Source organism: Balaenoptera physalus (genome assembly GCF_965194825.1).
Source record: "Balaenoptera physalus genome assembly, chromosome: 17".
Taxonomy (NCBI): domain Eukaryota; kingdom Metazoa; phylum Chordata; class Mammalia; order Artiodactyla; family Balaenopteridae; genus Balaenoptera; species Balaenoptera physalus.
The window spans coordinates 84,953,690-84,973,724 of record NC_138895.1 but is presented as its reverse complement, the minus strand read 5'-3'; the positions used below and the strand labels follow the sequence as shown (position 1 = coordinate 84,973,724).

The 20,035-nt window shown below is 48.3% G+C and overlaps 1 protein-coding gene across 1 annotated transcript in view; it reads right to left on the bottom strand.

Moving 5' to 3' along the window:
* The window catches only part of IQANK1 (IQ motif and ankyrin repeat containing 1), a gene marked incomplete at both ends in the record, with an annotated part of 35,160 nt that overhangs the window by 6,598 nt on the left and 8,527 nt on the right, over positions 1-20,035 (bottom strand). The window contains 9 exon segments of the mRNA XM_082433888.1: positions 3,965-4,050; positions 4,053-4,089; positions 4,161-4,230; positions 4,232-4,326; positions 4,394-4,558; positions 5,169-5,304; positions 14,742-14,834; positions 19,272-19,326; positions 19,364-19,615. Of these exon segments, the coding sequence (XP_082290014.1) occupies positions 3,965-4,050; positions 4,053-4,089; positions 4,161-4,230; positions 4,232-4,326; positions 4,394-4,558; positions 5,169-5,304; positions 14,742-14,834; positions 19,272-19,326; positions 19,364-19,615 (989 nt within the window).

The window sequence follows — 20,035 nt, the reverse complement described above, 5'->3', positions numbered from 1 at the left end:
GAGGCTGTACCAGAGTGGCATTTACTCTAGGACTAATTATTCCTCTGAGGCAAGGTCCTTCTAAGTGCCCTACCCAGTGCCACACGGATTGTGAGGTTTCCTGCTTGGGCTGGTGGGAAAAGGCTAGGCACTGCTTCCTTCCCTCCTGACGGATGGCTCTGTCCCCAACCTTGAGACATTCCGTCACACACATGAGCCATTGAGTACTCACCTGAATCCCCAAAGGGGTCCCTACACACCTCTGGAATGCTCTTTATCTTTTTTTTTTTTTTTTAATTTTATTGGAGTATAGTTGATTTACAATGTTGTGTTACTTTTATGTGTATAGCAAAGTACATCAGTTATACATATACATATAACCACTCTTTTCCATTACAGAGTATTGAGTAGAGTTCCCTGTGCTATACAGCAGGTCCTTATTAGTTATCTATTTTATATATAGCAGTGTGTATATGTCCATCCCAATCTCCCACTTTATTCCTCCCCCCATTTCCTCGCTGGTAACCATAAGAAGTTCGTTGAATACATCTGTGACTCTATTTCTGTGTTGTAAATAAGTTCATTTGTACTATTTTTTTAGATTCCACATATCATATATTTGTCTTTCTCTGTCTGACTTACTTCACTCTGTGACAATCTCTAGGTCCATCCATGTTGCTGCAAATGGCATTATTTCTGAAACGGTTTCCCTTTGCAGCTCTCTTCTCTCTGGCACTTGCAGTCTGACTGCCTTGGAATCCCTGGACTCTGAACCCTGTCTCCTTAACTCAGGGAATTGACCAGGCTCTGCCTGGATTCCCCCTTCCTGCACCACAGCCTGGAAGTGCTCTCAAGGTGGTTAGCTGGGCAATCAAAGGGCTCACGTAGTTTATTTCCAGCCTCTTGGGGATCACTGATTATTCCCTGATGCCCAGTGTCTTGACAACCATTGTTTCATGTATTCTGTCTGGGTTTTGTTGTCGTATTTCAGGTGGAAGGATAAATCAGGTTGCATTTACTCCATCCTAGAAGCAGAAATCTCTGTTCATTTTTTTTCAACCTTCTTTCTGTGTTTCATTTTGGGTAATTTCTATTTCTATGTCTTCTAATTAACTAATTTTTCTTTCAATGTCTAATCAGCCATTAATCACATCCAGTGTGTTTTTCACCTCCAACACTGCAGTTTTCAGTTTAAGAGTATGTACAAAAAAATAGAGACAGATGGATGTAGAGGTGTGCTGTGTGAGATACAGCTGTAAGTTTTAATGCCCTTGTCCACTTATTCTGTGATCTGTGTCATTTCTGAGTCAGTTTTGATTGATTTTGCTCTTCACTATGGGTTATATTTTCCTGTTTCCTTGCATGACTGGTAATTTTATTAAACTTTTATTTGCAAACAATTACAGATTTACAGGAATTTGCACGTACCCTTAACAAGTTTTCCCCAATGATGGCATCTTATACAACTATAGTGCAATATACAAAGCAGGATATGGACATAGTACAATCCACAGACCCCACTTACTTTGTTTCAACAATTTTACATGTATCCCTTTGTATGTCTACAGTTACATGCAGTTTTATCGTACGTGTAGATTTGTGTACCCGCCACCACAGTCAAGATGCGACCTGTTCCATCACCACAACGCTCCTCTGTGTCACCACTTCTAGTCACATCACCTCTCTCCCCTTTCCTTCCCTGCCCCTATTCCCACCCCGCAAAGCACTGATCTGGCCTCCGTCTCCATAATTTCATCGTTTTGAAAATGTTATGTGAATGGAATCAGAGAGTTTGTAACCCTGTGAGATGCGCTCTTTTTTCACTTGGCAAAAGGCCCTTGAGACCCGTCCAGGTGTTGCTGTATCACTAGTTCCTTCCTTCTCACAGCTGAGGAGTGTTCTGAGGTGTGGACTGGCCTGAGTTGGCTTAACCTTTCACCTACTGAAGAACATCCAGGCTGCTTCCAGTTTGGGGCTGTTACAAGCAGAGCTGCTGTGAACATGCGTGTGCACACTTTTATGTGGACACAGTCCTCATTTTGCTGGAACAGAATGCCCAGCAGTGTGTGCTGAGTCCCATGGGAAATGTATGTGCAGTTTCTTAAGACACAGCCCCACTGTGTTCCAGGGCAGCTGCACGCCTTTACGTTCCCACGAGCACTGGGTGAGATCTGGCTTCTCTGCACCCTGTGCCATCCTCGGTGGTTTCCATTTCAGCATTTCTACCAGGTGTGATGGTGTTGAACAGCTTGTGTTTATTGGCATCATTATATCCTCTTCAGTGAAATTTCTCTCCATGCCCATTGCTCACTTTATAACTGGATCGTATCACTTACCATTGAGTTTTGAGAGTTGTTTGTATATTATAAATATGGGTCCTCTGTCAGATATGTGGTCTGCAAGGATTTTCTCCCTCTCTGTGGCTTGTCTTTTCATCCTGTTAACAGGGGCTTCAGCAGAGCAAAAGTTTTACATTTTTAGGAAGTTCAATTTGTTGGGTTTCTTTTTTTTTCTTTTATCGATTGATTGTGCTTTTTGTCTAAGAACCCTTTACCAAGCCATAGGTCCCAAAGATTTTCTCCTGTGTTCTTCTAAAGGTGTTACAGTTTACATTTTGCATTTAAATCCTAATCCATTTTGAGTTCGTTTTTTATAGGGTGTGAGGTTTAGGTGAAGGTTCATTCCTTCGCCTGTGGACGTCCAATTGCTCCAGCACCAGACTGTCCCTCCTGCAGCCAGTGGCCTCCCGCCCCCCCCGCCCCGCCATCAGTTGCTGTCCTCTCAGTGCCCCCTGCCCCCTGCCCCACCCTCAGGCACCGGCGGGCTGGACATCCTCCTCAGCACCCCTCAGAAGGCCACCTGCATGCTTCTCCAGCCTCCATGCCCCGTGCCCACCGCCCGGGCCTGCCCCAACACGACCCGCGGAGAGGTGGGCCTCCCTGTGCCCCATCCTCGCTCCAGCCCCTCTGAGGCCATGGCCAGGCCCTTTGGTCCTCCTAGCCTCACATTTTGCTCCTTTGAGGAGGAAGCAGGAGGAGTTTGAAGCCAAAGGCTCTGCTGGTCTTTTAAAACTTGCCCTGTTGCTTATTAAAGAGGAGAAGCCAAGAAGAGCAGAGGGGATGCCTTCCAGGACAAGGGGGCAGCACCCTGAGGAGGCAGCTGGGGGTGAAGGTGGCGCCCGGGACACGGGGTCCCCAGGTGGCAAAGGCCCTGGCACCCCACAGGTGGAAGCAGGGGCTCAGCAGCAGACCTGGGCCAGTCCCACATGTTCCAGCCAACACCTCGGCTCTACAGGCTGGGGTGGAAGGACACACGGCTGAGATGGGCGAGGGCCTGAGATTCCAGCCAGACTCATTTAAAGAAATTAAGGCCGTGGCATTAGGTGATCCAGCTCCATGGCTGCTCCCACAGGCCCTGGGTCAGCCTCATCTGACCTGGCCTCCTGCGCCGGGGAGAAGGCCAAGCGCCCGTGTCCCCAGCCTGGCCCAGGACCTGGGAAAAGGCCCCTTGACATCGTTCCCAGGCGCCACGGAGGAGCTGCCAGGCCGAGCCGCCTTGCAGGGTCATGGCTCCGAGCCCTAGGGCTCAATTTTCTCAGAGACGTGGAAATTCTGAGTGAGGGGCCAGGTGGGCGGGCCTAGTGCTGCCCTCAATGCCCCAGAGCTCCCGCGCTGGCTCCGGAGGAGCCAGTCTGTTTCTCCACCTCCCATGGTAACACTGCTTCCAAGGTGGGCTGAGGGTCCAGGGACGTGAGTAGAACCCCGGCCACAGGAGGCCCCCAGAAACCGGGAGCTGTGGTCTTGATCGCATGTGCCCGGTAAGGCTCATAGCGAGGACTTCGGGAAGGGAAGGGCCTGCAAAGGCCTTGCAGGTGGTTCTGGGTCGTGGAAGGTTCGGGATCAGCCGGGGCGGGGCCCCCAGGCTCCTGACAGCTTTGGGGGTGAGGGAGCAAGCGCCCCGGGGGCTTCTGCCCACGCCCGCGCACCTGCTCGGGGGTGCTTCCGTCGTCCGCATACACCCGGGGGTCAGCTCCGAGCTTCAGAAGCACCTCCACGGCTTCCAGGTGGCCCCGAAGGCCGCTCGGTACAGCGGCGTCCGGCCGAAGGCGCCCTGCTGGACGCGCTCACTGAGCACGGCCCGCCCGGGCGAGGCGCGGCCCCCAGTCCTCGCCCGGCGCCCACCTTGCTGTTGCGACTGGCGCCCTGCTCGGCTAGCAGCTGGATGGCCAGGGACTGCCCGCCCGCCGCCGCTGTCCTCGAAGTCCACCAGGGCCAGGCGCCGCTGCAGCCGCCGCGCCGCCCGCGCCGCGTCGCAGTTCACGCCCTCGCGGTTCAGCAGCGCGTCCACCTGCGTCGGGCGGCAGTCAGCGGCGCCGCGAGCTCAGGGCCCACCGCCCCGCCGCCCCGCCGCCCACCTCCCGCAGGATCGCCTGGATCTCGCCCAGGTTCCCGTCGAAGGCCGCCTCCAGCAGGCGCGCCCCGCGCTGCCGCTCCTCCTGCCGCCGCCGCTCGGCCGCCGCCGCTTCTTCCCACTGCCGCCGGGCCGCCTCCTGCTCCCGCCGCAACAGGGCCACGAAGGCCTAAGGGCGGCCCAATGCGGTCACCGCCCCAGCCCTGAGCCCCCAGCCCCGGTCCAGACCCGGGAGCCCTGCAGTTCCCGCCCCCGAGCCCTCCTTCCCCGCCCCCAGCCCTGCGTCCCCCCGCCCTAACCCTCCGTCCCCGCCCCCAGCTCTGCGTCCCCGCCCCCAAACCTGCAGTTCCCGCCCCCGAGCCCTGCAGTTTCCGCCCCCAGCCCTGAGTCCCCGCCCCCAACCCTGCAGTTCCCGCCCCCGAGCCCTCCTTCCCCGCCCCCAGCCCTGCGTCCCCGCCCACAGCCTTGCGTCCCCCACAGCGCTGCGTCCCCCCCCCGCCCTAGCCCTGCGTCCCCGCCCACAGCCCTACGTCCCCGCCCACAGCCTTGCAGTTTCCGCCCCCCAGCCCTCCTTCCTCGCTCCCAGCCCTGAGTCCCCGCCCCCAACTCTGCAGTTTCCGCCCCCGAGTCCTCCTTCCCCGCCCCCAGCCCTGCGTCCCCGCCCCCAGCCTTGCGTCCCCCCCAGCGCTGCGTCCCCTCCTCCCCGCCCTAGCCCTGCGTCCCCGCCCCCAGCCCTGCAGTCCTGACCCCACTCCGACACCCACCCCCGTAGACCTCACCTCCCTCTGCAGCTTCTCCATCAGCTCCAGGTAGTCCTGGTGGTCCTGATCACGTGGGCCTGCTCCTTTCTCGCCAGGAGCTTCGGGATGGCTCACTGGATGGTGGTGGCTGCTTGGTCCCCCGCGGCTGGCCCTGCTAGTGGGGAGAGGGCTAATGGATCACAGCGCTCCCCTCCACGCTGCGGTCCACGCGGCTGCAGGACCAACACCAGGTGTGCCCGAGCTCCAGGTTAACAAGGCGAGCGGAGCAGGCGCACTCCCTCCTGACCTGACGAAAGGATCAAAAATGTTCTAAAATCCACAAACACGACTAAACCAGAGTAATCCACCGGCGGAGAGCAAGTGAGGAGGTACAAGGAGTGGCAGCCGAGAGCGGAGAGAGGAGCTGGGTCTCGGCACAAAGTCTCCTGCCCTTCCCCACCCCAGATACAGCTGGGACCCTGCGAATACCTTCTGAGCCCCCAGCCTGGGAAGATGGTCTGGAGATGTTGGTGGGAAACCCGAGGAAGTCTGAGAAAAAAGGCTTCTGGCAGAGAAGCCCCTTGTGGATCCCCACAAGACCCCTTCCCTCTGAAAGCCAGAAGGACCTCTTCCGAATTCAGGCACCCTCATCCATAGGCGGGGCTGACTGGGCTGAAGTGGGGGTGTCTCAACCCACAAGCCCACAGGAACTCAGAATAGGGAGCCCAAGGCCCCTGAGAGCTGTGATCCACTGGCGGCACACGCGGCCTCGCTCCAGCAGCGCCCTTGGCTACAGGGAGGGTCCGAACGCCTGCCCTAGGAGAGACGTCCACACCCACCTGCCACTCTCTGCCCACGTGATGAGGCGACCAGTTAGCCTCTCTGGGCCTCAGTGTCCCTTTCTCTAAAATGGGGTGATGGTAGGTACACCCCACAGGGATTTCCAACACTCCAATAATAGAACACTGTGAGTCCTGAAAGTAACTGCTCAACCTATGTTTCCGTAATTGAGACTCCAAGCAGAGGAGAGCCAGACCCAGTGGCCATGCTCACCGTGAAAGAACTGGCAGGCGAGAAGGTGCAGACATGCCATAGGGAAGGGATGACACGGCTTTCAGAAGACGCTGGAAGAAAACAAGCAGAAAAGCCAGCTGTCCAAAAGCACCGCAAGCTAGGGAGGAACTTAATAAAAACAGAAATTCAGTAGAACAAGGGATCAAAGACAAGATGGGAAAAACAGAATGAGGAGGTAAAAGAGTCATCACAGAAAAGAAGACAAATGGAAAACAATACTCAGTTCTGCAGACCAACAACTAAAGCAGGACCAGCTGAAAATAGAGCCGATGTGGTGCAGAGTGGAGCTCGGGGCAGGAGAGAAGGGTTTGGGAGGGTCACAGTGAATGCTAGCAAGGAGATGGAAACCGGAAGGAGGAGACACAGATGATGACGATAAAACGTGACAATAATTAGTGTCTCTAGAATGCGGAGACTAGTGATGCGGAAAGTATTTAGAGATAAAATACAAAAAAATTTTCCTGAAATGAATCTTAAGACAAAAGGGACAAAGAATATACCAGGAAACAAAACAACTGGCAGGTTGTTTTTAAGGTTGCTGACTCTTAAAAAAAAAAAGTTTTGGGGATTTCCCTGGTGGTCCAGTGGTTAAGACTCTGTGCTCCCAATGCAGGGGGCCCGGGTTCAATCCCTGGTCAGGGAACTAGATCCGGCATGCCACAACTAAGAACCTGCTTGCCACAACTAAAAAAGATCCCACATGCGGAAACGAAGATCTCACATGAAGCAATGAAGACCCCGCGTGCTGCAGCTAAGACTCGGCACAGCCAAATAAATAAATAAATATTATATATATATATATAAAGTTACTCGAGGACCCAAGCAGAAAAGAAATCAAACTATGCTCTCCTAGGACTTGTTTTTTTTTGATAAATTTATTTATTTATTTATTGGCTGTGTGGGGTCTTCGTTGCTGCGCGCGGGCTTTCTCTAGTTGTGGCGAGCAGGGGCTACTCTTCGTTGTAGCATGTGGGCTTCTCATTGTGGTGGCTTCTCTTATTGTGGAGCACGGACTCTAGGCATGTGGGCTTCAGTAGTTGTGGCACACAGGCTCAGTAGTTGTGCCTCGCGGGCTCTAGAGCGCAGGCTCAATAGTTGTGGCGCACGGGCTTAGTTGCTCCGTGGCATGTGGGATCTTCCTGGACCAGGGCTGGAACCTGTGTCCCCGGCATTGGCAGGTGGATTCTTAACAACTGCACCACCAGGGAAGTCCCTCTCCTAGGGCTTTTTATAGCAGCATCAAATGTAGAAGTCGATGAATCAGTACTCACAGAATTCCAAAGGGAAAAGAGTAGCTCCAGAAGTTCCTGCACGTGGTTCTGCTTCTGCCATGTCAATGAAGGAGGTTAGGACCAGTCTTCCCAATGACAGCAATAGAAAAGACGGACAGAATGAATATGCTGTAAAACGTGTCTGAAGGCACTGCAAAGACGAAGGAGGTGAGCTCAGGGCAGGAGAGCGCAGGAGTGGCCCCAGACCAGCAGACAGGCTTCCCCTGGCAGCAGCCACCAGCACCAGAAGCACAGCGCCAGGGGGAGGGCAGGGGCACAATGTGAGCAGGGCTTCTGCAGGTCTCAGCAACAAGGGGACAAAATCTGTATTCCAGAGCACTGGGTAAGGGCTTAGGGTTGCCAGGTTTAGCTAATAAAAATACAGAACATAATCCTGAGGACATACAGTAAGAAAGGATTTATTGTTTATCTGAAATTCAAATTTAAATGAGTGTCCTGTATTTTATCTGGCAATTCTATTGAGTAAGAATCCTGAAGAACTCCATCCTTTTGGAAATAAAGCAACCCTCGTGGGAACGGAATCCTCAGCTTCAAATCACTCAACCCCCTGACTAGATTAAGGTAATCTGAGTTGCCTCTAGCCTTGGTGCCTAACAGAAACTAAATAAGTCTCCTCTGGAGGAAGATGTCATTGTCCAGGACTTTAGCATACCTCCAACATTTTTAATAGGCAATGTACAGCAACCAAAAAATATCAGGCTAATGAGGAACCAAGATATGAGTGAAAAACAAGAAAAATGATGAACAATAGAAACAGACCCAGATGCAGCCAATAATGGAGTTCTTGGACATAGACTTTAAAATAATTATGAGTGATATATTCAAGGAATTAAAAGACAAGACTGAAAAGTTTGGGCAGAGAACTGGAAACAATAATAAAGAACCAAATGGAAATTCTAGAATGTAAAAATACAAAACATAAATTGAGAGTTCAATGGCTAAGTTCAACAGCATAATAGACATAGCTGGAAATAGAATTAGTAACCTGGAATACAGTACAAATGAAAATATCCAGATTAAAGACAGAGAGACAAAAGGAAAGGTCTGACGCCGATGTCATGGGAGTTGCAGGCATGAGGGAAAGAGGATGGTAGCAACGTTCAAAGAGAATTTTTCAGAACAAACAAGAGATCAAGTCAGAGCTTTGATACGCATGAAGAATCCCAAGCAGGATGAGTACAAAAACAAGCAAGCACACACAAACACCAGAGCACACCATAGTATAATTGCCAAAACCTAATGAAATGAGAACAATCTTCTTTACCCCTTCAAAGGGGTAAAAAAACAGTTTTTAATGCAAAATAAACACACCTTTGGACAAACAAAACTTTAGGAGGATTCAGTAGCAGCAGACCAACAATGAAGAGAAAGACAAAAGAGAAAGAAAAAAGGCAGAAGAGACAAAGCCAAATGGGACATGGAGGTGCAGGTAGGGAGGGTGCATTGGAAAGAATACACATAAGAGTTGTGCAGAACAGTAGCACCAACATCACAGATATATGAGCTAAAACACACACAAAATAATAGCATATCTATTGGAAGAGGGTAAGTGTAGTTAAAAGGGCTAAGATTCTTGCATTGTCAGAAAAGTAGAGAGTTATAGTAGACTTGAGAATTCGAAGATATGTTGTAAACTCTAGGGTAACTACTAAAGATTAGTAAGAGAACGTTGTGGCAGACACACACTAAGGTAATGCCCTGTGGCTTATGCCCTGTGTGAGCCCTCTCCTTGAGTGTGGGTAGAATCTGTGAAGTAGCTTTAATCAGGCAAAGGTGATAGGCTGTCACTCCCATGGTTATGTTACATTCTGGAAGATTCCATCTTAGCAACTGACTCTCCTGCTGGCCTTAAAGAAGCAAATGGCTGTGTTGAGAGCTGGCTGCAGAGGGGCCATGTTATGGGGAGCTGTGGGCGGCCTCCAGGCCTGCAGAGCACCTCCAGCCAATGGCCAGAGAGAAGCCAGGACCCAGTCCTCCAAGTAGACAGATACTGCCAACAACCCAAATGAACTTGGAGGTGGAGTCTTCCCCACTCAAGCCTCCAGTGAGACCACAGCCCCAGCTGACACCTCGACTGCAGCCTGTGAGGTCCTGAGGGGCACCAGGTGGGTCACCCTTAGATGCCCGACCCATGGAAACAGTGAGATAGTAAATATGTGTTGTTTTAAGGTGCTAAGTTTGTGGTAATTTGTTATGCAGCACAGAAAATACAAATTTATACCTAACTGCTAAGAGTAGAAAAAATTGGAATAATAAAACATTTTAACAGATTAAAAGAAGTCCAAGAAGGAGAGTAAAAAGGGACACCAAGTAAATTGAAAATTATGAAGTAAACACTAAGATGAGATTTAAACACACATATGTAATTGATTACATTACATGTATTGGGTTGGCCAAAAAGTTTGTTCTGGTTCAATATCTGCAAAGCAATCAATGTGCTACACCACATTAACAAATTGAAGAATAAAGATCATATGCTCATCTCAATAATGCAGAAAAAGCTTTTGACAAAATTCAACATACATTTATGACAAAAACTCTCCACAAAGTGGGTATAGAGGGAAGATACCTCGACATAATAAAGGCCACATATGATAAGCCCACATCATACTCAATGGTGAAAAATTGAAAGTGTTTCCTCTAAGATCAGGATCAAGACAAGGATGCCCACTCTCACCACTTCTATTTAACATAGTTTTGGAAGTCCTAGCCACAGTAATCAGATAAGAAAAAGAAATAAAAGGAATCTAAATTGGAAAGGAAGAACTATCACTATTTGCAGATGACATGGTAATGTATGACTTTAGGATAGAAAATCCTAAAGATGCCACCAGAAAACTACTAGAGCTCATCATTGAATTTGGTAAAGTTGCAGGATATGAAATCAATATACAGAAATCCATTGCATTTCTATACATTAACAATGAACTACTGGAAAAAGAAATTAAGGAAACAATCCCATTTACCATTGCATCAAAAATAATAAAATACCTAGGAATAAACTTACTAAGGAATTAAAAGAACTGTACTAGGAAAACGATAAGACACTGATAAAAAAAAAATTGAAGATGACACAAACAGATGGAAAGATATACTGTGTTCCTGAATTGGAAGAACTGAAATTATTAAAATGACCATACTACCCAAAGCAATCTGTAGATTCAATGTAATGCCTATCAAAATACCATGGATATTTTTCACCAAACTAGAACAAATAATTTTAAAATTTGTATGGAAACACAAAAGACCCCAAATAGCCAAAGCAATCTTGAGAAAGAAGAACAAAATTGGAAGAATCACACTCCCTGACTTCAGACTATACTACAAAGCTACAGTAATCAAAACAGTATGGTACTGACACAAAAACAGAAGTGGAGATCAATGGAACAGGATAGAAAGCCCAGAAATAAACCCATGCACCTGCAGTTAATTAATCTATGACAAAGGAGGCAAGAATATACAATGGAGACAAGACAGTTTCTTTAATAAGTGGTGTGGGAAAACTGGACAGCTACATGTAAAACAATGAAATTAGAACATTCTCTAACACCATCTACAAAAATAAACTCAAATGGATTAAAGACCTAAATGTAAGACCGGATACCATAAAACTCCTAGAGGAAAACATAAGCAGAACACTCTTTGACATAAATCACAGCAATATCTTTTTTGAATCTGTCTCCTAAAGCAAAGGAAATAAAAGCAAAAATAAATAAATGGGACCTAATTAGACTTAGAAGCTTTTGCACAGCAAAGGAAACCATCAACAAAACATAAAAACAGCTTACAGAATGGGAGAAAGTATTTGCTAATGATATGACCAATAAGGGGTTAATATCCAAAATATAATAAACAGGTCATACAACATCAAAAAAATTTTAAAATGGGCAGAGAACCTGAATAGACATTTTTCCAAAGAAGATATACAGATAGCCAAGAGGCACATGAAAAGATGCACACTATTGTTAATCATCAGAGAAATGCAAATTAAAACCACAATGAGATATCACCTAACACCTGTCAGAATGGCTATCATCAAAAAGACCACAAATAACAAATGTTGGTGAGCATGTGGAGAAAAGGGAACCCTGGTCCACTGTTAGTGGGAATGTAAGTTGGTGCAGCCACTGTGGAAAACATTATGGCAGTTTCTCAAATAACTAAAAACAGAACTACCACATGACCCAGCAATTTCACTCCTGGGTATATATCTGAAAAAAATGAAAACACTAATTGGAAAAGATACATGCACCCCTATCTTCAGAGCAGCATTATTTACGATTGCCAAGATATGGAAACAACCTAAGTGTCTATCAACAGATGAATGGATAAAGAAGATGTTCATCTATATATATAACAATGGAGCAATACTTAGCCATTAAAAAAGAATGAAACTTCATAATTTACCACAAAAAGGTTGGACATGTCCAGTATTATGCTTAGTGAAATAAATCAGAGAGAGAAAGACAAATGCTCTATGTTATCACTCATATTCAGGATCAAAAAAAATAAAACAAAGAAATGAATATAGCAAAACAGAAAAAGATGAACAGATATAGAGAACTAGTAGTTACCAGTGGGGAGAGAGAAGGGGAGGAACAAGATAGGAGTAGGGAATTAAGAGGTAAAAACTACTGTGTATAAAATAAATAAGCTACAAGGCTATATTGTACAACACAGGGAATACGGTCAACATTTTATAACTATAAATGTTTTACGGGACTTCCCTGGTGGTGCAGTGGTTAAGAATCCGCCTGCCAATGAAGGGGACACGGGTTCCAGCCCTGGTCCAGGAAGATCCCACATGCCGCGGAGCAACTAAGCCCGTGTGCCACAACTACTGAGCCTGCGCTGTAGAGCCCGCAAGCCACAACTACTGAGCCCACGTGCCACAACTACCGAGCCTGCTCGCCTAGAGCCCGTGCTCCGCAACAAGAGAAGCGACCGCAATGAGAAGCCTGCGCACCGCAACGAAGAGTAGCTCCCACTCGCCGCAACTAAAGAAAGCCCGTGCGCAGCGACAAAGAGCCAACACAGCCAAAAATAAAAATAATTAATTAATTAAAATAAATCAATAAATAAAAATAAATGTTTTATAATCTATAAAAATTGTGGGGCTTCCCTGGTGGCGCAGTGGTTGAGAGTCTGCCTGCTAATGCAGGGGACACGGGTTCGAGCCCTGGTCTGGGAAGATCCCACATGCCAAGGAGCAAATGGGCCCGTGAGCCACAACTACTGAGCCTGCGCATCTGGAGCTTGTGCTCCGCAACGGGGGAGGCCGCGATAGTGAGAGGCCCGCGCACCGCGATGAAGAGTGGCCCCCGCTTGCTGCAACTGGAGAAGGCCCTTGCACAGAAACGAAGACCCAACACAGCCAAAAATAAATAAATAAATAAATAAATAAATAAATAAATAAATAATAAAAATAAAGGAATTCCTTTAAAAAAAAAATTGTGAATCACTGTTATACACTTGAAAGTAATATAAATATTGTAAATCAACTATACCTCAATTAATTTTTTAATTAATTAAATTTTTTAATTTAAAAATAAATAAAATAAAAATGCAAAACTATGTACCTCCTACAAATGTTATTTATTTATTTATTGCCATGCCCCACGGCATGTGGGATCTTAGTTCCCTGGCCAAGGATCAAACCCAGGCCCCCAGCAGTGGAGGCGGGGAGTCTTAACCACTGGACCACCAGGGAAGTCCCCCTCCTTGCAAAATTTAAAGTTGACATCTAAGATTTTTCATAATAAGTTTAAATAGTTGCAAAAGATCAAATTTGTGGTATATGATAAAAATTTAAAATAAAACTCTTACTTTGTCAATGGATTACATATACCATAACCATTTCATACCCCTCATCACCCTTTTTAAAATATACACAAGCAACTTCTTTTATAATTAGAAATGGCACCTAGTGACTTTCTCCTTGAAATTTTATATCTATCCCACTTTCTTCAAAGATTTATATCCTAATATATTTCATGCCTTTTACTGATAATCCTGTAATATTTCCTATAATATATAGCCATAATAAATTCTTTTGAAATTCAGTTTTAAAGTTTTCCCTGTAAGTACAAGGCTCTACATTAAAAAAAAAAAAAAATTCTCCTGTACTGAGTTGTCATTACTGTTAGTGTTAGCACACAATTGTTCAAAATGACTAATATATTACAAAATTTGGCTGTGTAATCATTGAACATAAAGAATGAAAGCTGTGCAGGAAAGGCATACTGTAGTGAAACGGGGGGGATTTGTATCCGACGCACCTAGCAGCCCGGCCGCCCCCTCGCTCCTGCCTGCGCCCCTCTGCGCCCCCTTCCTGCTCCCTGACTCCCCGCTTGGCGCGGACACCTGTCAATCACGCTCGGACTGCTGAGCCCACGTGGCTCCGGGCAGCTCCCACGGCCGTGACGTCCACCTGCCCTCTGGCTCTGCGCGACCCCACCTCTGCGCTCTGCTCGTGCGCCCACCGCCCCTTCACCGTCAGGCACCTGCCCTTCTGGACCGTGCCCGGACGGCTCAGGAGAGGTCAGGCCCCCGGCGACCCGTCCTCTCTGCCCGCTCGGAGGTCAGAACAGCCGGGTGAAGTCCCAGCAGCCCGGGCTGCGCTGAGCTGACCGCCCTTCAGAGCACGTTCCCGGCCCCCACGGGCTCCCCGACAAGCTTCTGGATTCTGATCTCCCCAACAGCTTCTCTTTCTTCCCGTGGTAAAGGAGATAGCTGTTTCTGCAAGGGTCCCTGTGCCTCTGTGTCCCCTTCTTGGTTTTTTTAGACTTCCAACAGCTGTTCAGCCAACTTTCATATTAAAATCCGTCTTTTAAATTTCGTTAGTCTCTTGTTTTCCTGACTGCACTCTGACAGGTACCAGAAGGTGCCAGGAAACAGACCCTAAGAGGTATTAGCATGCAATCTACTCAGTCATGTTTTTGTCCTTGACCTGGCGCCGAGCTCCCTACCAATGGGAAATGAGATGCCCGTAATCCAGGCGAGAAGTGGTAGATGTCACAGCAAACCAAATTCGCACCTGCATCCTTCCGGGAGGGAGCCCACAACCCACCCCGGTGTGAACAGATCTGCCTCCCAGCCTCCCACAGGGCCCTGTCCACTTGCTAGAGTGACCATGCCCTGGAGGAAGGGCAACAGCCAGACTTCTCAGGGACTAACCTCCGGTTCTGAATCAATTCCAGGGGCCCCCAAACACCACTGTGGTCCACTGGTCAAAGTGGGGACTTACCATGCACAGGAGAAAATGGAATTTGGCTCCAAGTTCACATTGTATTGGTCCTGGTAGTTCTGCAGACCCACCCTATGGTTGTTTCCCCGGTTCCTAAATGTGTAAGTAAAAGATACATTGTCAGATGCCCTCTGGAGAGGCCCACGTAACAAGACCGAAAGCCAGCAAGAAACTGAGTCCCTCATCCAAGGTCCCCAAGGGAGCGAACCCTTCCCCAGTCAAGCCCCGAGGTGAGACCACAGCCCCAGCCAACGCCTGGTAGCAGCCTGTGAGACACTGAACAGAGGGCCCCGCTGAGCTGTGCCTGGATTCCTGACCCACAGAGACCACGCGGTAACACAACAGCCACTAAATCTGTGATCTGTGAAGCAGCGCTAGGTAACTGACACTGGTGCTCCCCCAGCCGAAGGACTTGCCAGGAGCCAGCAGGCAGAGCAGAAGCGGCTTCTCTCGCTGTTACGTCTAATGACCCACTGAAGGTATTTTTGTTTCCTCTGTCCATGACTCTGAGGTCTGCTGGTTGAGAAGTCTTAGTTCCCAGGATAGGAACACTTCCACCAGGTGACATGAGGATGGTTTGAATTGAACACTGAGACCTCTGCCTGACCACTAAATTAGCAAAGAAGGGAGTCACTGCGCTGACTGGGGTAATAGATTCTGACTACGCAGGAAGGTCAGTTCACTGCCCCTCACGCGGGTAAGGAGGACTGTCTGGAACCCAAGGTATTCCCTGGGGAGCCTGTCACTCACACATCTGATAGTAGACGTCAACGCAAAACTAAAGCAACTGAAAACAAACAAACAAATAAGCACCGATGACGATTCAAATCCTTCAGGTAAAGAGCCCAGACCAGCAGGTGTCCTAGCTGAGGGCAAAGGGCACATGGAATGGGCAGTGGAGGGAGGGAGCCCATGGTCAGTTACGGAGATGAGAACAGCAGTGGCTGTGTCTGTTTGTTCCATGTATTTGTATATATTGACTAATTTCCTTTTCCACTCTGTTTTATTCTCCTATATTTTATGTCAGGTTTGTTGGTGTTGGTAAGCTTTACAATTTTGTGTTTAAGTTTCAGGAAATCCAGGTTCCAGGTGAGACGTGAATGAATTTAAGGCGCAATTAATATCACCCAGGGATGTAGAGGCCCCAGGGACACTGTTTTCACTTTTTGAAAAGACAGTGAGACCATCTTCATCCACACCCAGGACAGTTGCACCCTGTCAGGCAGAAGCACACGCTGCCGCATGGAAGCTCACACGCGTGGGAAGGGCGTGTGTGGAGGTCACAGCCCAGGGCCGAGAGCGTCGGTCAGCTCGCCTTCCCTCTCAGCATCAAGCCCACCCTTCCATGGTCCGCTTTGTGCTGCTGGGGCCACAGCAAACCACGCAGCTCCTGTGCCAGCAGGGGGCACGAGAGGGGACCTGCAGGCAGGAGGTAGCAGAAGGACTCCGCTCTTCTGTCTCCTTGACGCTCTCATGCTGCCCCGGCAGTGGCCACGCTCGCCAGCGTTAGCTGCTGGCTCCGCACCAGAAAACATCTCCTGACCCTTTGCCAGAGGAGAGAGGTCTTTGTGAACCACGATGACCTTGCCTGAAGTCCCTAGGTCCCCCTTTGCTGCACGCAGGCCAGCAGTCAGTCAGGGGTCGGAGCAGGTGGAGTGGGGAAGTGCAGGTCGGCTGCAGAAAGAGGTGGACTACTTCCAAACAACGTTTGTTTGTTTGTTCTTACAGGAAATGGCTAATGTTAGCCTTGAAGCTTCCACCTGACTAGGACCCCTGGGAAGGTTCAGAGGGCACCCCTTCATCAAAACAATGAAAAAACACACCCGTGAGCTCAGTGGTGGCTCTCCTCTGGAGGCTGGGCTGGTACTGGGGAGGCCAGATTCACTGCCCGAACATCAATGGGGTGACGGGATTCCAGAACAGAAGAGGCTAAGCAGCAGCACTGAACTCTCGGAGGTAAGATGGTATCGCGATAGGCAGCAGGCAGGGTGGCAGTCAGGAGGCCTTGACCCGGGGCGAGATGCAGGGCAGTCTACGGGATATTGCTCAGTTTGTGTAGTCAGAGAAACACCAGGCTCTGCCAACCAGAAATCTGACATCAGCCACTAGTGTCTAGTTCCCAGACATAAGTCAAGGTTAAAGATTCACAGCTCCTAGATTGAAGAAGATGCCAGATGCCCTTGGAGAAGGACCGTGCGATGCTTCTACAAGTGCTCTCCCAATGATGACTATTCTCCCAAGCCTTCCCTGGAGGGGTCGGTGGCCTCTGCCAGCATTCACTGTGCACTGGGAGATTGGGATTGACATATATACACTATTGATACTATGTATAAAATAGATAACTAATGAAAACCTGCTGTATGGCACGGCGAACTCTACTCAATGCTCTGTGGTGACCTAAATGGGAAGGAAAGACAAAAAAGAGGGGGTATATGTATTCATATAACCGATTCACTTTGCTGTCCAGTAGAAACTAACACAACGTTGTAAAGCAACTACACTCCAATAAAAATAAAAATAAAAAGTCCATTAGAAGTATTAAAGAACAAATAAAAATAGTAAGGAATTCCTGGGACAACATCTAGGATAAGGCAGAACCCAAAGAGATAAGCCCAACATTCAAAGTTGCTTAATCCTAAGGGCATTTGCCAAATATCAAGCAAAAGCTATAAATCCAAAAAAAAAAAAAAAAAGAAGAAACAATTGATAAGCGGGACTTCATTAAAATTAAAAGTTTCAGGACTTCCCTGGTGGCGCAGTGGTTAAGAATCCGCCTGCCAATGCAGGGGACACGGGTTCGAGCCCTGGTCCGGGAAGATCCCACATGCCGCGGAGCAACTAAGCCCGTGCGCCACAACTACTGAGCCTGCACTCTAGAGCCCGGGAGCCACAACTACCGAAGCCCGCGTGCCTAGAGCCCGTGCTCCGCAACAAGAGAAGCCACCGAAATGAGAAGCCCGCGCACCACAACGAAGAGTAGCCCCCGCTTGCTGCAACTAGAGAAAGCCCACGAGCAGCAACGAAGACCCAACGCGGCCATAAATAAATAAATAAATAAATTTATTTAAAAAAAAAATTAAAAATTTCTGCTCCGCGAAAAGACTGGGAGAAAACATTTGCAAAAGATACAAATGATAAAGGACTGTTATCTGAAATATACAAAGAACTCTTAAAGCCCAACAGGAAGAAAACAACCTGATTTTAAAACGGGACAAACACCTGAACAGACACCTCACCAGAGAACATACACCGATGGCACATAAGCATATGAAAGCTGCTCCATGTCATCTGTCATCAGGGAAATGCAAATTAAATCAACAGCGAGACACCACTCCACACCTATTCCAGACACTTAGGACGCCAGATGCAGGTGAGGGTGTGGAGCCGCAGGAACTTGCATTCATTGCTGGCGGGAACGCAGGGTGGTGCAGCCACTTTGGAAGACAGGCAGTTTCTTACAAAACTTAATATACTCTAATGATTCGGCAGTTGTGCTCCTTGGTATTTACCGAAAGGAGCTGAAATTTTATGTTCACATCAAATCCAACACACGGATGTTTATAGCAGCTTTATTCATAATTGCCAAAACTTGGAAGCGACCAAGATGTCCTTCAGTAGGTGAATGGATAAATAAACTGTAGTCCATCCAGACAATGGAATGTTATTTAGCACTAAAAAGAAATGAGCTATCAAGACACAAAAAGACATGGAGGAACCTTAAATGCAGATTACTAAGTGAAAGAAGCCAATTTGAGAAGGCTATAATACTGTATGATTCCAACTATTTCACATTCTGGAAAAGGCAAAACTATGGAGACAATAAAAAGATTGGTGGGGACTTCCCTGGTGGTGCAGTGGTTAAGAATCCGCCTGCCAGTGCAGGGGACACAGGTTCGATCCCTGGTCCGGGAAGATCCCACATGCCACGGAGCAACTAAGCCCGTGTGCCACAACTACTGAGCCTGCGTTGTAGAGCCTGCGAGCCACAACTACTGAAGCCCACGCGCCTAGAGCCCGTGCTCCGCAACAAGAGAAGCCACTGCAATGAGAAGCCCACACACAGCAACAAAGACCCAACACAGCCATAAATAAATTAATTAATTAATTAAAAAAAAAAAGATTGGTGGTTGTGAGGGATTGAAGTGGGTAGGAGGAATAGACAGAACACGGGGGAATTTTAGGGCAGTGAAAATACTCTGATACCACAGTGAGGGATACATGTCATTATACATTTGTCCAGATCCACAGAATGTACGACACCGAGAGCCCTAATGTAAACTATGGACTCTGGGTGATGACGGTGTGTCTGTGTAGGCTCATTACTTGTCACCAGTGTCCCACTCTGGTGAGGGATGTTGATAATGGGGGAGGCTATGCATGTGTGGGGACTGGGTATCTATGGGAAAGCTCTGTGCCTTCCCCTCAATTTTGCTCTAAAAAAATAAAGCCTAAATTTAAAAAAACGAAGAAAAAAAAAAGATTTGAGGAAAACAGGTGTGGTGGGGCCCATCACATCTCCATTAAACTCACCTGTCTGGCCTTCGTGAGAAACAAATAACCGTGGAAGATGGTGGATGACAGGAAACTTACACAGGCAGCAGAAGCAATCAGGGCTGCCAGGCTGGAAGTGGCGTCTCCACTGCAGCAGATCCACACAGCCTCTGGCACTGTGGCGTGTAACGGCTGACTGGCCATGGCTTTCTCCTCCTGTCCGTGCCTGCAGAGCGTCCAAGCAGCGGGCCTTCCCTGTCCTGTCTCAGGACCACGGTTACTCTCTGGCTTCCTGTCACAATATAGTTCATAGGGACCGCGGTGGGCAGAATGGCAGCCCCCCGACGACATCCTTGTCCTGTTCCTGGGAGCCGGTGAATCCACTGTGTTACATGGCAAAAGGCAATCAAGATTGGAGATGGAACTAAGGTTGCCAATCAGCTGACCTTAAGATAGGGAAACCCCCCGGGATTATCTGAGTAGGTGCAATGTGATCACAAGGGACCTTACAAGTGGAAGAGGGGGACGGGGGAGACGCAGAGGGAGCTGTGACTTTGGAAGAAGGTTGCTGACTTTGAAGGTGGTGGAAGAAGCCACCAGCCAAGGAATGCGGGCGCCTCTAGGAGCTTGCAAAGACACAGATGGTCCTCTAGAGCCTGCAGGAAGCATGGCCGGCTTGCTGAGACCTCGATTTTAGCCCACTGAAGCCCACGTCGGACTTCTAACCCACAGACCCGCAAGATAATACATTTGTGCTCTTATAAGACACAAAATGTGCGTTCATTGTTCTTATAGCAGCTACA